A 17525-nucleotide genomic window follows, 5' to 3' on the forward strand; every position below is an offset into this window, starting at 1 on the left:
TTTTAACTAGGAAAATTTGCTTGTTCAAAGCCATTACGAGCTGATATCCGGGTGCCAAAGTTATGGAAGTTGTTTACACTCGTTTAAGTGTTTAGTGTAGACCAAGACTTAGACTTCTGTTGAAGTGTAGAACTAATTTATCATTTTGTTGTTTTACTACTTCACATTCAAGGTAGCTTCGCGGTTAGCATGGCTTTGGCTTTCCTCCTACCTGTGTTTTTATCTGTGTATCACAAAACTGGGGTGCTGAAACAGAACTTAAACAACAAGTGAATCAAAACGTAAATAAACTATGATCCGGGAAACGGATGAATGAGTAATAAAGAAGCACCTTTTTTAGTTTCCAAAATATAAAGTGTACAATAGTCAGGTTAAAAAGCAAAAATCAAATATGAGATAAAATGAAGAAGAAATTATCTTGTTGAGCACCAGCCTCCATTACGACCCTAATGTTAATATTGCCCTGGGTGAACATTAGTTTGACACCCCTACTCAACAATGTGATGACAGTTGCAAACCACCCCTGCGCTAATTTAATAACGGTCTGTTATAACTCCCCAGTATATCAACTGAAAAAAAGCACGCTGTTAAGGAAGCCGATAACATATTGTAAGATTCAGCTGTGCAATGAAGAGGCAGAAAGCTCCGAGCAGAGCAGAGCAGCAGGAGCAGAGAAGTGTCATGGTAATCCCAGAATAGATGTTTCCAGGCCTGAAAGAAGTGTCCCTCTTCCTGCTCCTGAAATCCACTCATCGCTTTTTGACTTGGGAATTGTACAGAATTACCCTGTAATTGCTTTGAATTGTGAGTGCCAATTGAAAGCGCATACAATTAGGATTGTATAGAATAACGCCAAAATGTTTTGTGGTGCAGCAGTCTCGAAATAGTGCAGCACTTCTGTGGATAATGACAGCTAACGCTTCAACTTCTCCGGAAAATGTTTTACATCATGTATTCATATAATGTCTCCTTTCATCTCCCTCTCTGTCTCTCTCACACACACACACACACACACACACACACACACACACACACACACACACACACACACACACACACACACACACACACACACACACACACACACACACAAAACACAACACATGCATAAATACACAGAGCCCCAACCCACAAATAACCAATGATTTTCTCATTCCACAGCCATATCCCCTAGCGGAAAGCAGATGTAGGGAGAAGAAAAAAGATGAATCCATCATATGACGCAGAATTCCCCTGTGAACTGCAGCAGAGGGGAGACGAGGAGAGCGGAAGGGAGAGACTGTCTGTCTTTGAGCAGATAGAACCAAAGTCAGTGTAAAGACTTTATTTATACTGCAGCTAACAGGCTGAAGTCAGTAAATACCCAATTTGTTCTGTTAAGAAACTCTGATGGTGATAGCTATTGTGGTGAAACAATGATTATCTTGGTAATTTGGCAGTAATATGTCAGTGATCTGGGCAGCACGGTGCTACAGGGGTTAGTGCGTGTGCCTCACAATACTAAGGTCCTGAGTTCGGGATCTTTCTGTGTGGAGTTTGCATGTTTTCCCCGTGACTGCGTGGGTTCCCTCCGGGTACTCCGGCTTCCTCCCACCTCCAAAGACATGCACCTGGGGATAGGTTGATTGGCAACCTGCTCAGTGGCCTTGTAGTTAGAGTGTCCGCCCAGAGATCGGTAGGTCGGGAGTTCAAACCCCGGCCGAGTCATACCAAAGACTATAAAAATGGGACCCATTACCTCCCTGCTTGGCACTCAGCATCAAGGGTTGGAATTGGGGGTTAAATCACCAAAAATGATTCCCCAGCAGGGCCACCGCTGCTGCTCACTGCTCCCCTCACCTCTCAGGGGGATGAACAAGGGGATGGGTCAAATGCAGAGGACAAATTTCACCACACCTAGTGTGTGTGTGACAAGCATTGGTACTTTAACTTTTAACTTTAACTTAACACTAAATTGGCCCTAGTGTGTGAATGTGAGTGTGAATGTTGTCTGCCTATCTGTGTTGGCCCTGCAATGAGGTGGCGACTTGTCCAGGGTGTACCCCACCTACCGCCCGAATGCAGCTGAGATAGGCTCCAGCTCCCCCGTGACCCCAAAAGGGACAAGCGGTACAAAATGGATGGATGGATGGATGGATGTCAGTGATCTTCAGCTGGTTTGACCGCAGGAACGACTGTCACCCTTTGATGACAAGTGGCAACCCAAATTGGGGTAAAACTCAAATATCTTATATCGAATAGATAGGCAAGTGAATTTGAGGTAGTGCAAAATAACAAAGTTTCCGATTTTCTGACATGAGTCCGGTCTGTGTGGGTGTGCGCCAGGGAGGACAGCTGACAGTTTACTGATGTTGTTTTTGCAGGGTTGTAGCAGACAGTTTTCTGCTTGTTTTTTTGCAGTAATGAACTTGTTGATCGGCTACCTCCTCATCATCTTACAACATCCGGGTAGATGTTAAAAGACAAACGGTTGAGACACGTACAGTCAATACTAAACTGTCTTGGGCCTGACCTACTAAAGGTTTGCGCATATTAAAATGTGATAGTGCACACAAAGCTGATGATTTTGCCTCTTAAATGAACAAAATAGAGAGCACAATTTATTTACCATGTCTGTTGGGTAGGACGGTGACCCAGGGGTTAGTGCATGTGCCTCACAATACGAAGGTCCTGAGTTCAATCCCGGGCTCGGGATCTTTCTGTGTGGGGTTTGCATGTTCTCCCCGTGACTGCGTGGGTTCCCTCCGGGTACTCCGGCTTCCTCCCACCTCCAAAGACATGCACTTGGGGATAGGTTGATTGTCTAAATTGGCCCGAGTGTGTGAATGTGAGTGTGAATGTTGTCTGTCTATTTGTGTTGGCCCTGCAATGAGGTGGCGACTTGTTCTGGGTGTACTCCGCCTTCCGCCCGTGTGCAGCTGAGATACGTTCTGAAAGGTTCTTTGTTCACGACTTTGTTGATGCACTTTTGGCAGCAATTACAGTCTATTGGTTTTTGAATACGATGCCAACATCTTGGCACACCTATCTTTGGGCCATTTCGCTCATTCCTCTTTGCAGCTTCTCTCAAGCTCCATCAGGTTGGTCGGGGAGCAGTCAGTGCACAGCCGTTTTCAGATGAACCATTGCCCCAGTCTGAGTTCAAGAGTGCTATGGAGCAGGTTTTCACCCATGATGTCTCTGTACATTGCTACATTCATTTTTCCCTCTATCCTTACTAGTCTCCAAGTTCATGCCGCTATAAACATCCCCACAGCATGATGCTGCCACCCCCATGCTTCACTGTAGGGATGGTATTGGCCTGGTGATGAGCAGTGCCTGGTTTTCTCAAAACATGACACCTGGCATTCACACAAAGGAGTTAAATTTCTGTTTCTACAGAGCAGGGAATTTTGTTTCTCATGGTCTGAGAGTCTTTCAGTTGCATTTTGGCAAACTTTTGTGAAGGAATGGCTTCCTTCTAGCCAATATACCATACAGGCCTGATTGGTGGATTGCTGCAGATATGGTTGTCCTTCTGCAATGTTCTTCAGTCTCCACAAAAGGATGCTATAGTTGTTAGAGTGAATATCAGGTTTTTGTGCAAATAGTACCAACTCTAAGTCCTTTGTAACTTTACAAATGTCATTTATACAAAGATTGAACATTTGATCCCTGAGGTACGCCACAAGATAAATTCAGCTCTGTAGACGTGTTCACCTATCTTCACATATTGCTTCCTGTTGGTCAAGTAGCTTCATACCCATCAAAACAAACCCTCTGATGCCATTGTGTCAAATGTTTTTGTTAAATCCATATACACTGCAGCAGCACACTTTTTACTATATATTGCATTGTTAACCTCTTCCGTTATTTCGAGTAATGCCATTGATATTGAAATGTTGGCTCTGTATCCGTATTGGTTGTCTGTTTTATTTGTATACATGAATTTGTCCAATATGTTGTTAAACAGTTTTTTAAAATAATTTTAGAAAATTGTGCAAGTAAAGAAACAGGTCTGTAGTTTGTGAATTGGCGTTTGTTTCCAGTCTTATAAATCGGTGCAACTGTTGCTATTTTAATTTTGTTTGGGAATTTTCCTGTATGAAAAGATAGGTTGCTGATATGTTAAATGTTATGAAATCTCTTCAATAAACTGTTTTTGTTTTCTATATAAATTATGTTTCAATCATTTGAGGTCTTGGATCTCACAATATTGTTTATTTCCTCTTTTGTCACACCCTTGAGTAACATCGAGTTCACATTTCTGTCTATAGAGTCATTCAAGCCCTCAACTGACCCGGAATCTGGAATATTTTCCCTCAGATTTGGTCCAATATTTTTAAAATACTTATTGAAGCGTTCAACTACTTTGTTCAAATAGTATTTTTTTAAATTTCCATCTGAGAAGTATTTAGGATAATCCTTTTTAGCACCATTTTTAATAAGGCTACTTATGATGCCCCACGTTGCGCTCATGTTCTTTGTTCCGGTCTAATAATTGACTGTAATATTATTTCCTACGTGTTCGTAGTATGCTAGTTAACTTGTTCTTATACGTTTATTTTACTTGATTTCTGCCTCTATAGATTTTTGTGTTATGAATGTTCTGTATAATGTATTCTTCTTTTTCTTCTACTGTTGCTTCTTACTAAGTTGTTTGAATGGACAATGTTTGTCATAAAGCATCATCAACGTGTTGAAAAAAGTATCATTTGCATCTGCATGATACATCATTTTCACTGTACAAATCGTCCCAACTTTGATCACTCAGATCATTCTTTAAACTGTCATACTTTGCTTTGTGCATATTCTTCGAAATGTCTTCATGTCATCAATGTTCCTCTTCTTGTAGTTTCCGTCATACATTGTGAAAACTGGCATATGATTACTGATGTCGGAGATTAACAGATCATTGCTGGTAGTTATCAAAATAATTCATCCAAAAATATTATTAATAAGTGTGGCGCTGAGTCCTGAGATTCTGCTTGGCCTTGTGATTTTGGGATATAAACTCAGGCTATACATTGTGTCTGTAAAGTCATCTATGGACTTGTGTTTGTTAGGGTTTAAAAGGTCAATGTTATGAAAGTTATTTTTTTACTGATTTCATTCAAAAATGCCTTGATCCAGTTTTCAATGTTTGACTTGGGAGTTCTATATTTGCTGTAAATTAATACCTGTTTTCTTTTATCATGACACTGTATGTGGCGACTTGTGCACGGTGTACCCCACTTTTGCTCCAATGCAGCTGGGATAGGCTCCAGCACCCCACGCGACCCCGAGAGGTACAAGCGGTACATAATGGATGGATAAATGGATATATCAAAGGTAATGGTAATAGACATTCTAAAATATTATCACAAGCTCATGACATATTTTTTATTACTTTGTAGTTCAAGTTCTTCATCACATACATAGCTACTCCCCCTCCATTCTTGAAGGTTATGTTGATATAATATTGTTAATATCCTTCCAGAACAAAATGTATTTCTGTTTTAACAGATTTCTACGTTTCTGATATAGCAATCATTTTGAAGGGTTTGTTGAATTGTTCCTAAAAATCCTCAATGTTCAAACTCAAATCAAATTAGATTAAATTTATATCACACTTTTCAAGCACAGGCAGGTTTCAAACACAAAGTGCTATACAAAACAAAAACAAACAAACAAAAAATTAAAAAAATAGACATAGAGAACACAGACACACACACACACACACACACACACACACACACACGCACGCACGCACGCGCAGCACTAATAACAAAGCAAAAACAAAACTTGGCATGGCACTGATAATTTGAGGAAAGGCGTCACCTTTGAGGCGTCCCCACTGGAGAATAACTAAAATAAATGGCATTTAAAAATAAAAAATAAAAAGTAAAAAACATATCAAACAATGTTGTTATTTAAATATAAATAATATAAATATTACATTTATAAGTTAATACAAACATAACATTGAGAGAGTAATAGTAGAAATATAAATTATTCAGATAGAAAAAAACACCATAAAATAATTTAAAAAAACATGATCAGTAAAGAGCCTGATTAAAAAGGTATGTCTTCTGCCGTTTTTTTTTAAATGTCAACGCTCTCTGCAGTCCTGAAACTCTCTGGCAAGCTGTTCCACAAGTGGGGGCCATAGTGGCTAAATGCCGCCTCACCGTGGGTCTTTGTTCTGGTATTTGGTAAAGATAAAAAGCCAATGTCAGAAGACCTCAGGATCTGCGAGGGTTGATACCATGAAAGCAGGTCAGATAAATAAGAAGACGCAAGACTATTAAAACATTTAAAATCAATAATAGAACTTTAAAATCAACACTGAAGGGGAGCCAATGCAGCGACTTTAAAACTAGTGTTCTTTGGTCCTGATCAGCACGCGTGCAGCTGAGTTTTGTAACAATTGTAAACTTCTGATATTATTTTTGGGAAGGCCAGAAAGCAGGGCATTACAATAGTCTAAATGACAGGACATAAAAGCATGCATTAGCACCTCCATGTTGGCCTGAGAGAGAAGCGGGTTATTTTTTTTAGATGATAAAACACTTTTTTTGTAATATTTTTAATTAGTGGGATAAAAGTCAGCTGGTAGTCAAAAATCACGCCCAAATATTTTATAGACTGTGTTGGTTTTAAATCTTGTAATTTTGGTAGACGTTTCTCCCTCTGGTTCTCAAGGCTTATAACTAAATCCTCTGTTTTGTTCTGGATGAGCTGTCGGAAATTCACCGCCATCCATGACTTGACGTCTACAATGCAGTTAAAAAGGTGTCATAAGGAGATCCGGCAATGCCCAAATGTACAATATCAGCCTAACTGTGGAAACTGATGCCATGTCTCCTAATGATGCCCCCAAATGGTAGCCTATAAAGATAAAAATGAATGTGACTTATAATAGAGCCTTGAGGAACCCCACATCTTATCTCATATGTTCCTGAGGAACATGCATCCATATTTACATAAAAACATCCATCTGACATGTTGTTGTAGTTTGCATACAAGCTTCTGCTGTTGAAATGAAGAATCAACAGTTGTGTTGTCGATTTTAATGTTGTTATTTATAGAAGAAAACAATTGTATCTGGATTTATTTCCTTTTCTGATTCTAGACTACTGCGATCTATGCTGTAGAAGGTTTTCAGTTCCATATATTCCTGTTAAGCAATATTTTGTGTTGCTCTGTGGATGTCCATTAGTGTAGGTCAGGGGTATCAAATTTAGAGCTTAATCCAGCCTGCAAAATGAGTTTGCTAAGTATGAATTTAAAAAAAAAATAAACTGCTGTTCTAAATGTGTCCACTGGATGTTGCATTATCAATTCAAGTGTAACCCACGACATGTCATATGATGTGTCAGCTGACATTAAGCGCTGACTAGATTGGCTGCCGCTACTCCAATCAGCGCAGGTGCAAGCATTCATCTGCTCATGTAGTGACTAGCAGCAGATGGCGGCACACTGGTGCAGTATCAACGCACAATACCTTATTTCAATGTAAATGTGTTCGAAATTAACTGAAACTGAACTGAACTGAAAGTATCCACTCAACAGCTAAAATAACGAAGATGTAAAGACTTAAGTCAACATGATCATCATCTTTGTAAAGTTCTGTGCAGCGCTCGCAATTGGCTCACCGCGCGATGCGCACACTGAACTCTATTGTAAAAATGTGTGTTTCTGCATTTGTTCTATTTTATTTTATGCTTCAATGTACCATGTTCACATTTGTTAAGTTTCTAGTTATGTTACCGTGATTTTGGCTATGGTGTCATTTTGATAAATTATTTTGTTTATATTATAATTGCAATATTTGAATGATGATAAATGAATGTGTTGTGGCATTTGGGGATGTCAGCAATGCGGCAGTTTTAGGAAACCCTTCCAAACACGTTTTTAATGATGACCTGCCAAGAGGATTATTTGTAATGTGTACATTTTCAGAATATGCTTGTTCTATTTTTGGCCAAAGTAAAATAAAGACAACGATGTGAAGTTGTCTTTATTTTCAAATTATTATGCCATGATTTTACCAGTCCGGCCCACATGGGAATAGATTTTCCTCTATGCGGTCCCTGAGCTAAAATGAGTTTGACTACCCGGACGTAGATGAATGTGCACCTAAATACAGATTTCTTGTTCAGAAATCCTTTGGAGCTTTGTAGTTTTGTAGTTGAATGTCGATGTTTGTTTCCCGCCGGACTCCATTATCGTTGTTGATGTGGTTTCTATGGGAGCTTCAATATTTGTCCACATCTTTGATGTCTTTGACAACCAATACTCTTGCTTCTTGACTGCAATTCAGTTTGTTGTAAATTTTGCAGTTGGTGCTCCAGTTTCCCAGAGTTTTACCCTGCTTCCTCAAGTCGCATGCTTTTTGTTGGCAATATCAGCATTGCGTTTAGTGAGGCGCTGGTTCATGTACACATGTGTACCATTCAGCTTCTTTCCTTGTTTTAGCAATGCCATTTTGGATTTGCTGTTGGCAAGCTTCACAATGATGACTGGCATGGTAATGTGGCCTCTTCTATAGTGAAATGCACACATCAATAGTGTTAATCTCGACATCAATTCCCTTTGATGGCAGAAAGTTGACCACTTGTTGCACCGATGAAGCAACGTCCATGTTGTCTGGTTGTCCTCCGTTGACAACTGGTCTTGTATAGATCAAAGCTTAATGCCGCGCCTTGCAACAATGATGTCATTCTGTCGTGTAAACTGATCCATTTCCTTTTTGATGTCTTCCAAAACACTGATATTCTCCAGATTGGTGATATAATGTTGCCTGGCATTCAACTGTTGGTGCTTTGCTGCTATCTTATTTTTAATGTTCTCCGCAATACTGCTGTTGTCCCAATGGGTGTTACCTTGCTGCATGGCATTCAACTGTTGTCACAATATTGCATTCTCCTCTTTCATCATCTCCATTTTCTGTCCTAATGCTATGTTGTCTTCACTGACAATCTTAATTTCTTCTCTGAACTTTTTAATTTATATCATATCATCCATCCATCCATTTTCTACCGCTTATTCCCTTTGTGGGTCGCGGGGGGCGCTGGAGCCTATCTCAGCTACAATTGGGCGGAAGGCGGGGTACACCCTGGACAAGTTGCCACCTCATCACAGGGCATATCATATCATTACCATAATATTTTCTCTCTCTGACAATCTGTTCTTGGAGATGTTCGACAGTTCCTATTAACGCTTTTAAGTCTGGTTCCACGTCTGATGATCCCGTATTGCTCCGCTGACTTTGTCTTGTTATGCTCATGTTTCCCAAGTGAAGCTGTTGGTGTTATTTGGCTGCAAGCGGCAGCTCTAACATGGTTTTTCACATACCTTACAAGAGCCAGAGCTGTGTCAGCCTTTCTAGTAGATCATTTGTGCGTTCAGAAACGCTTAAAATGTGTCCAACTCTTACAGTTTTGTTGTTTAGCTTGGGGTTGCTTGGCAACGGCTTAGAGCTCGCATCAAAGTTAGTTAGCCCCTGGCTATCTGCACCTTCGGTTCGCTTTCTTTAGCAAATCTGTGCCTCCCGTCGGGCAGAATTTAAGTCGAATATGTTAGCAAGATATCCTGTAACTGTGATCACAATTAGTAGTCAGTAAAATATTTTTTTTTTTTGTCAAAACGGTGGTGTCGTGAGCATAAGCTCTTCTAGTTTGTGTTCTCTGTGGGAAACAGGAAGTGACATAAAGCAGGGGTCCCCAACATTTTTTGCACCAGGGACAAGTTTAATGTAGGCATTATTTTCACGGACCAGACTACGTGTGGCATATAACTATAGCAAATAAGTGCATGAAAAATAAATACATGAAAAAACTCACCAAAATGATGAATTAGTGAGAGCCTCTGGCCTTTTCCCTTTGCAAAAAAGTTCTCCGTAGACCTTTGTTTTCGTACTCATTTTTGCTTGTAGTAGGCTTTTTTTTGGCTATCACATTCAAGGACAAGAGCATTTATATATAATAAAGCTAGAAATACTTGCCATTAGTTCCAATAGATTCCTGTGGATTTATATTTCCATTCAAAAAGTTATGTATTCATATTTTTTGCAATATTTCATATGTATAAACACTAATGTTAGCTTTTCTTGGTCTTGTGATGACGTAATACAAGGGTACCGTTCTCGTTTGCGACTGACAAAGCAACATCATGGCTGACCATTCGAAAGAGTTTACAAACAATGCACCCCCGAATATTACATCTAAAGTGTGGTAAAGGTTGGGATTTGTATTTTTTTTTTTCAAAAGTATGGCCATTTGTGACATTTGGAAAGCAGCAATAAATTAGTTGCAGCACCACTAATGTGACCACTCACCTGTTGTGATGGCATCGAGACACTCAAGCCGGCAATGAGGGACCTAAGAATGCTAGTGCCAGCCGACCTACCAACTGGCAAAACACGAGGACACTGATTTAAAGACTTCCAGCTCCAACTTCGCCACAACTCTGCAAGGTAAACACAGCATCTACTACACTGTTCATTGTGCTAAAGACTTAGCTCAGAGCTGCCAAGCCTCACGCTTTAAGCATGAGAGTCACGGAATTTAATCGTTCATCACGCTACACTTGACATTTCTCACGCTTATATTTCCCCTACCATTCACTACTATATATTTAATTTTTTGCAATAATAAACTTGTTTCCTTGTGGGGGTTAAGGGTTAGGGTTTCCCTCATACTTCTAAATGCAATGACAAATAAAGTCCATTCAATTTCCGTTAGTGGCATGTCTTGGGGTGCCCACCCCACTCAGAGGCGGAACGATTTGAAGCAGTTTTTTTTCAAACTGTGTGACATATACCACTCAGGCTCCATCTAGGCGTATGCCAAATATATGCTTAATTCAGGGGTCCCCAAAGTTGGCCCGAGGATTTACCCAACTTAACTGTTTAAAGATAAATTACAAATTAACAATGTCAAACGAACTGCGAGGTCCACAGCAATTGGTACTGACCACATGCTTGACACAACAAACCAAAGCACAGTCTAAGTATATAAGTATTAATTGGCCAACCAATATAAACTCATGGTCCAATGATTCAAAACCCAACACAGAACATTATAAAATATGTGATACGAAAACTCACAGCTTGCCCACTAAACTATGTGGACATCATAAAACATGTCTTATAGTACTACACAATTAAAAACATCACCCATTAAATCCATTTAGTGGACGTGATGGATATATTCAAAACACTCCCCACACTTGGACATGTGTGATGCATTGTAGTTGCTTGAGGGACATCGATAGAAATTGGATGGATTGCTAGATATTTCTGATGGGTTACACAACCTTTTAGGAGGTCAAGGACGTTAACAAGGTAGGAATGGTTCACATACTGTTAATATTCAATGTTTTATCAATTATACTTCATATTGTAGTGGCGGTTAATCGAAACACTGCTGTATACCTTTGTGTCACCTAAATTGCATAGTTGTCTTCCCCCTCGCCCTGCGGCACGCACACATTGCTGGACAATCTTAATCGGCGGATTCAGCGCGCACATTATCCGGCACACAGTGCAATCTTTATCTGCGCGCACATATATGGGTGGCAGGCATTATTATTTGATTTATGATGACCGATGATGAGCAGCCATTAAGTTTCAGACGTCCGTGGTCCTTCACTAAACTTAAGTCATTTTAGTTACGTATATTTTTTTACACAAGTGTGTTTCAAGTGTTTGCCTACCAACGCAAGAACAGGCGCACTCATCTGTTTTGAACATTATCTCAGTCCTACCGTATTTTGTTATTCTACTGAGATTCTAGTTCTACTCAGTGCAAATACTCTGAAAAGCACACCGTGTAATATTTTAAATGTTTCTTTTGCCAGCAATGTAAAGAGTGGATTTCAATGAGGACCTAATCTGTTTGAATTTAAATCAAATGTTTATGAAATTTACTTTATTAGAGGAAATTTTACATACTCTTTCTTTGTTTAAAATGGATCCCCGTCAGTTGCTACACAGTAGCCACTAATCTTCCTGGGGTCAAGACAATAACAACATCTAAATAAAATCTCAACAATACATACATAGAAAAGACACTCGAAAAAGGATATGCCTATAAAATGATTGGCATACACAGTGCTAGATTCCAATCCAATCCATCCAAAATAAAGAATACAAGGAAATAAAAATCTAGTGGTTTTTTTAAAAGCCCTTACATTATTTGACTAATTGTATACACAGGACAGCCTATTTTACTGGAAACCAGCTCTGTACAACACAGTTTTTTGCCTAGCAAGTGTTCTTGCTCCTGGTACTACTATGTTTCCATTAGGCTGTTGTCTAGTGGAGTGTATGTGTCTGTTACAAACATATGATATTTTAGAGTGCAAGATTGTTGGCCTTAAAAAATACTAGTAGTTTTTTTAGTAAGCGCTTATCAACATATATCCATGATAGATTGTGGTGCATACTATGAATGCAAGTCCAAAGTGGGCACTTCAATGCCAATCGTGTGGCCTTATTTTGCATAAGTTGGATATTTTGAATATCTTTCTTTAGAGCGCATAACCAAATCATGTCGGAGCAATAATCGAGATGAGACACATCAATCCATCTATTTTCTACCGCTTGTCCCTCTCACATATATATATACATACATACATACATACATATATATATATATATATATATATATATATACATATATATATATATATATATATATATATATATATATACATGCATATATATACACACAGTACAGGCCAAAAGTTTGGACACACCTTCTCATTTAATGGGTTTCCTTTATTTGTATGACTATTTACATTGTAGATTGTCACTGAAGGCATCACAACTATGAATGAACACATGTGGAGTTATGTACTTAACAAAAAAAAAGGTGAAATAACTGAAAACATGTTTTATATTCTAGTTTCTTCAGAATAGTCACTTATTTCTTATTACTGTTTTGCACACTCTTGGCATTCTCTCGATGAGCTTCAAGAGGTAGTCACCTGTAAGGGTTTTCACTTCACAGGTGTCATAGTTTTGATGCCTTCAGTGACAATCTACAATGCAAATAGTCATGAAAATAAAGAAAACACATCGAAATGAGAAGGTGTGTCCAAACTTTTGGCCTGTACTGTATATATATATATATATATATATATATATATATATATATATATATTTATATATATATAACACAAGTCGCTCTTCTCAACAAGCAGCAGGTCCTGCTGTGGGCCCCTCACCTATCGAAAGGCACTCGCCAGCAGCTCTGTATGGATTGTCACATTAAATAAGAATTACAAAAATAACTGACATAAGAAAGTTTATGTGTTTCTATACATATTTGTTTGTTTTTTCATGTTATTTTACATAATTTCTGTCTCTTCCACAGAACCCAAAACATTTAATGCACACGAGTCATGGCCAATTATGCAAATTAGACGGCATCATCTTACAGTTCTCTGGGCAACGGTTATTGAATCCGAATGATGTAAACATGGAACGTAGTGTTAACCACTGCAATATTGAGCTGTTCATTATAATGATCATCATTGAAATTATATTAATCAACTTATTCAATAACTGTTACAGAATTACAATGACTTTGCTTTTTATAGTGATAATTTATTTTTACAAGTGTAAAATTGCATCTGCACAACAGGGAATGAAGACTTTACAATAGCGACAGTTTGAGTATGGATTCAATTTATATTACTTTCTAATGTAAAAATAACCAATTATCACCCAACTAGTGCATAAGTCTTTGCTCTTTATTGTTTCAATGTATCAAATACTCAGAATTTTTAAATGATACTTTCAAATTTTCTATTGATGCTGATGCTTACCGCAAGTGAGCTGCTGTTCACGTAGATTGCGGAACTCTAGCCCATGGAGGTGTGTTGGAAACATGCACATTGTGTCGTTGCCAATCCTCACCGAGTTGCTTTGCGCCCAGAGGAGCAGCCACTTCAGCTGACAGTCACAGAACAAAGTCTCTGTACTGAAGTGTCTGGTGAGAACATTTCAAATCGTATTTCACAAATAAAATAACTACTCAATTAATCAAGTGATTAATCCATTAATATGTATAATTCTAATACTGTTGTGTGTTTGACTTACAGTACTCTAAGAACAATGAGCTGTGTGAAGAGTCCAACCGTCAGAGTTGAGAATATATTTCCTGACAAATTCCTGCATGCAAAAACACAAAATTGTCAATCAATCAAGCCCCATTGCTGCAATGGTTATGACAAATATGATTTATTGATAGTGACTCCAATCTAATCTCTCCGGAAACAGATGGCTTACTCACAATTTTAAAAGACTGCCCAAATCCAAAAACATTTCAGGGGAGAGGCAACCAATCCTGTTGTTGGACAGATCCCTACAAAGACATACAAAGCCAAGAGAAATAGTCACTTACAGTTTTGTTAAGGTTGTTTTGGATTTTTTCCTATTCAATAAAGAAATGTCTAAAGAAAGATAAGGTCTTTAAAGTTTTTATTTTAGAACAAAAATAACATCATGATTACAGAGGAGAAAGTTTGACGGTGCAACAGAAAGGACAAAGAAAGAAGCAATAAGTCACAAAAGAGAGTGAGGGAGTCATAAAAATCTTCAAGATGTTTATATCTGCTTTGGGAAATGAGTAAGGATTGGCAGAATGCTCTTTTTCCTGGGAGGGTGGAGAAAATTGAGCATAACACACTTCATCTGATTGTGATATTAGCAAAACCAAGAAAGAATGTTTTGATTAAACATTGAAAAGTCAGTCTCAATAACAAAAATAAACCACCAATCTAAAGAGTAACTATTGACCAAAATATACATTCAACATAAGTTAGTATATTAGCAAAACCAGGAATAAAGTTAAAGTTAAAGTTAAAGTACCAATGATTGTCACACACACACTAGGTGTGGCGAGATTATTCTCTGCATTTGACCCATCACCCTTGATCACCCCCTGGGAGGTGAGGGGAGCAGTGGGCAGCAGCGGTGGCTGCGCCCGGGAATCATTTTGGTGATTTAACCCCCAATTCCAACCCTTGATGCTGAGTGCCAAGCAGGGAGGTAATGGGTCCCATTTTTATAGTCTTTGGTATGACTCGGCCGGGATTTGAACTCCCAACCTACCGATCTCAGGACGGACACTCTAACCACTAGGCCACTGGTTGGTTGGTTCATAATGTCTTGATTTAACATTGAAAAGTCAGTCTAAATTACAAAAGTAAACCACCAATTTAAAGAGTAACTGTTAAAGTTAAAGTCCCAACGATCGTCACACATTTGTGCTCTGCCTTTGACCAATCCCCATGGTCACCCCCTGGGAGGTGAGTGGAGCAGTGAGCAGCAGCCTGCGCCGCAGGGCGGACACTCTAACCACAAGGCCACTGAGCTGGTTGACCAAAAGACAAATTCAACATAACTTAGTGATCAATCACATCACAGCAGTCTTTGTTCCAAGACTTACTGAAGGTGGGGGTTAGGGTGTAAGAAGAAACAAGTAGAGACATCTCCACCCAGCCCCAGGAATGCATAAATTGTCTTATCTTTGACAAAAAACAAGCACAGGCAGTTCAGGCGAAAAAAACGCTACACAAACTTTGACTTCAATTGTGGTTTCAACAAGAGATTACTAAAAATATACATTTTATTAAAACAATGTATACAGGGAATGATTGAAATAGCACACTATAATCCCAGATTGTCACTGGACGTGTAACAGCTGCTAAACGGCTACAACACGGAAGGTCTCTGTGTGCCGCCTTCTGTCAATACCCACTGGCAGAGACTTGACTTGTGGAAAAGATAAAAGTTTGTTTTATTTTTTATTTGTATTTGTCAAAAGCAACACTGCAGCAACAACATCTCTGACAAACTATGCGCACACACTTCCCCCAACTTCCTGGCCGATTTTTGCTGAATTGATCTGTAGTGCTCTGACATTTGGCAAAAATAAAAAACTCTGCATATACGTGGCAAAGATCTGTGGATGGCAAACCAAAGCCGGTGCTGTGCGCAGCGCGTCCACAGGTGGTCGAAACAGTTTGATTGCAATGGAAAATATCGGCAGGGCCATTCAGTAGCCATTACGTATCTCATTGAAATATGGGTTGAAGGTGCTCACAGACTAGAGCGTACTGTGAACGAAGCGAAATGCGCACAGAAAATATGCAGTCATCAGCGCTTCTGTAGCACTGCCGTAATTGTAGTTTTCTGTGAAATGTCTGTTAAATCCTACATTTCTCACAATCTTTCAACACTTTTTGCCATGTTGTCCTACACTAACAACAAGGAAGTGGAGCTGCTCTGCCTGCTAGACGATGGTATGTATGGCCACTAAATACCACAAGAGATGAGAAATGGGAGTCATGTCATGTCAGGTCATGGTGGTGAAGGACATGTGAAGTATTGATGCTGAATAGCATTTTAAATTCCTCAAAATGTTATCCGAAAAAACTGATGCACTCGGGAAGTCAACGCTCGCTTGTCGACGGATGTCACTCTGAGAGTACTCGCTATCGGCTACTCCGAACAAAGTGCTGCAGCCAGTTATCAATTGCTAAGGTAATAAAAAAGTTAGATTTTATGATATATAGTGGTATCTCAACTTGTGAGCATGGTTCGTTCCATGACCAAGCTCATAACTCAAACCACTGGTATCCGAAACCATCCCCACCCTTTGAAATTAATTTAAATCAATTCAAAATACGTGACCATTTTGGCCCCCTAAAAAATGTAATTCTAACAAGTAACATGCCTTTAAAAAATAATAACTTTTAGTTAAGAACCAATATTTGAAAATCAATATAATAGAAATTACTAGAAATAACTACAGTAGTTTTATAAAAAAATGTGATAATAATGTACACTATTTACCTTGGGTGTTGTGTGGCTAAGCCCGCTTATAATAAGCGACTCGATTTTATAGAGCTGGTTGCTTGTTTCTCTCGTGAGACCTGGCAACACTGTCCTTGCCGTGTAGCAATAGTAGCTAAGACATTGTTGTTTATGCTGCAATAGGGATCTTTTTGAGTGACAGACTGGAGAGGTCAGGCTTGACACTAACAGTCTTGTACTGTATGTCTGACCTACTGATTTAGGCTAATGCTTGCTTGTCCATTTCGTAGCGTGAGGAGAAAAGAACAAATTAAAACACATCAGGCAGAGCATTCAGCAGCTTCTTAATTTCAAGGATTAATGTCTGCTGCGTTGATTATGTTGTTCAAAGTGGTCAGACTGACGGCGCTTCGGTCGTGCCACTTTGCCAAGTTTGCTCCACAGTTGAACATGTTTTCAATGGTTTGTTTTTCTGTTTTCAGTAGGTGTCATCCTTTGCACTCGCCCTCAGTTTGGGTGGTTGGAGAGCAGGATTTTGTCGATCTCTGGCTGTGTGCTGTTTGTTTATTTAATAAGGACATTGCGGGTAGTAACACGCTACATTTACTCCTTTACATTTACCTATGTAACTACTAGTTTTAATGTAACATACTTTTTACTTTTACTTGAGTATTTGTGTGAAGAAGAAACTCTACTTGTACTATGTTACACTGAGTTTCATTTCGATCCTTAC

General features: G+C 39.0%; 1 protein-coding gene across 3 annotated transcripts in view; it reads right to left on the reverse strand.

The window, feature by feature from the left end:
- Window positions 1-17525, reverse strand: part of adgra1b (adhesion G protein-coupled receptor A1b) — a 522173-nt gene that overhangs the window by 357563 nt on the left and 147085 nt on the right. For all 3 annotated transcript variants that reach the window (XM_061962586.1, XM_061962578.1, XM_061962594.1), the window contains 3 exons: window positions 14265-14336; window positions 14072-14143; window positions 13798-13961 (listed from right to left, as the gene is read on the reverse strand). In XM_061962586.1, the coding sequence (XP_061818570.1) occupies window positions 13798-13961; window positions 14072-14143; window positions 14265-14336 (308 nt within the window). The remainder of the gene's footprint in view (window positions 1-13797; window positions 13962-14071; window positions 14144-14264; window positions 14337-17525) is intronic.

This window comes from Nerophis lumbriciformis, linkage group LG02 (assembly GCF_033978685.3).
Source record: "Nerophis lumbriciformis linkage group LG02, RoL_Nlum_v2.1, whole genome shotgun sequence".
Taxonomy (NCBI): Eukaryota; Metazoa; Chordata; class Actinopteri; order Syngnathiformes; family Syngnathidae; genus Nerophis; species Nerophis lumbriciformis.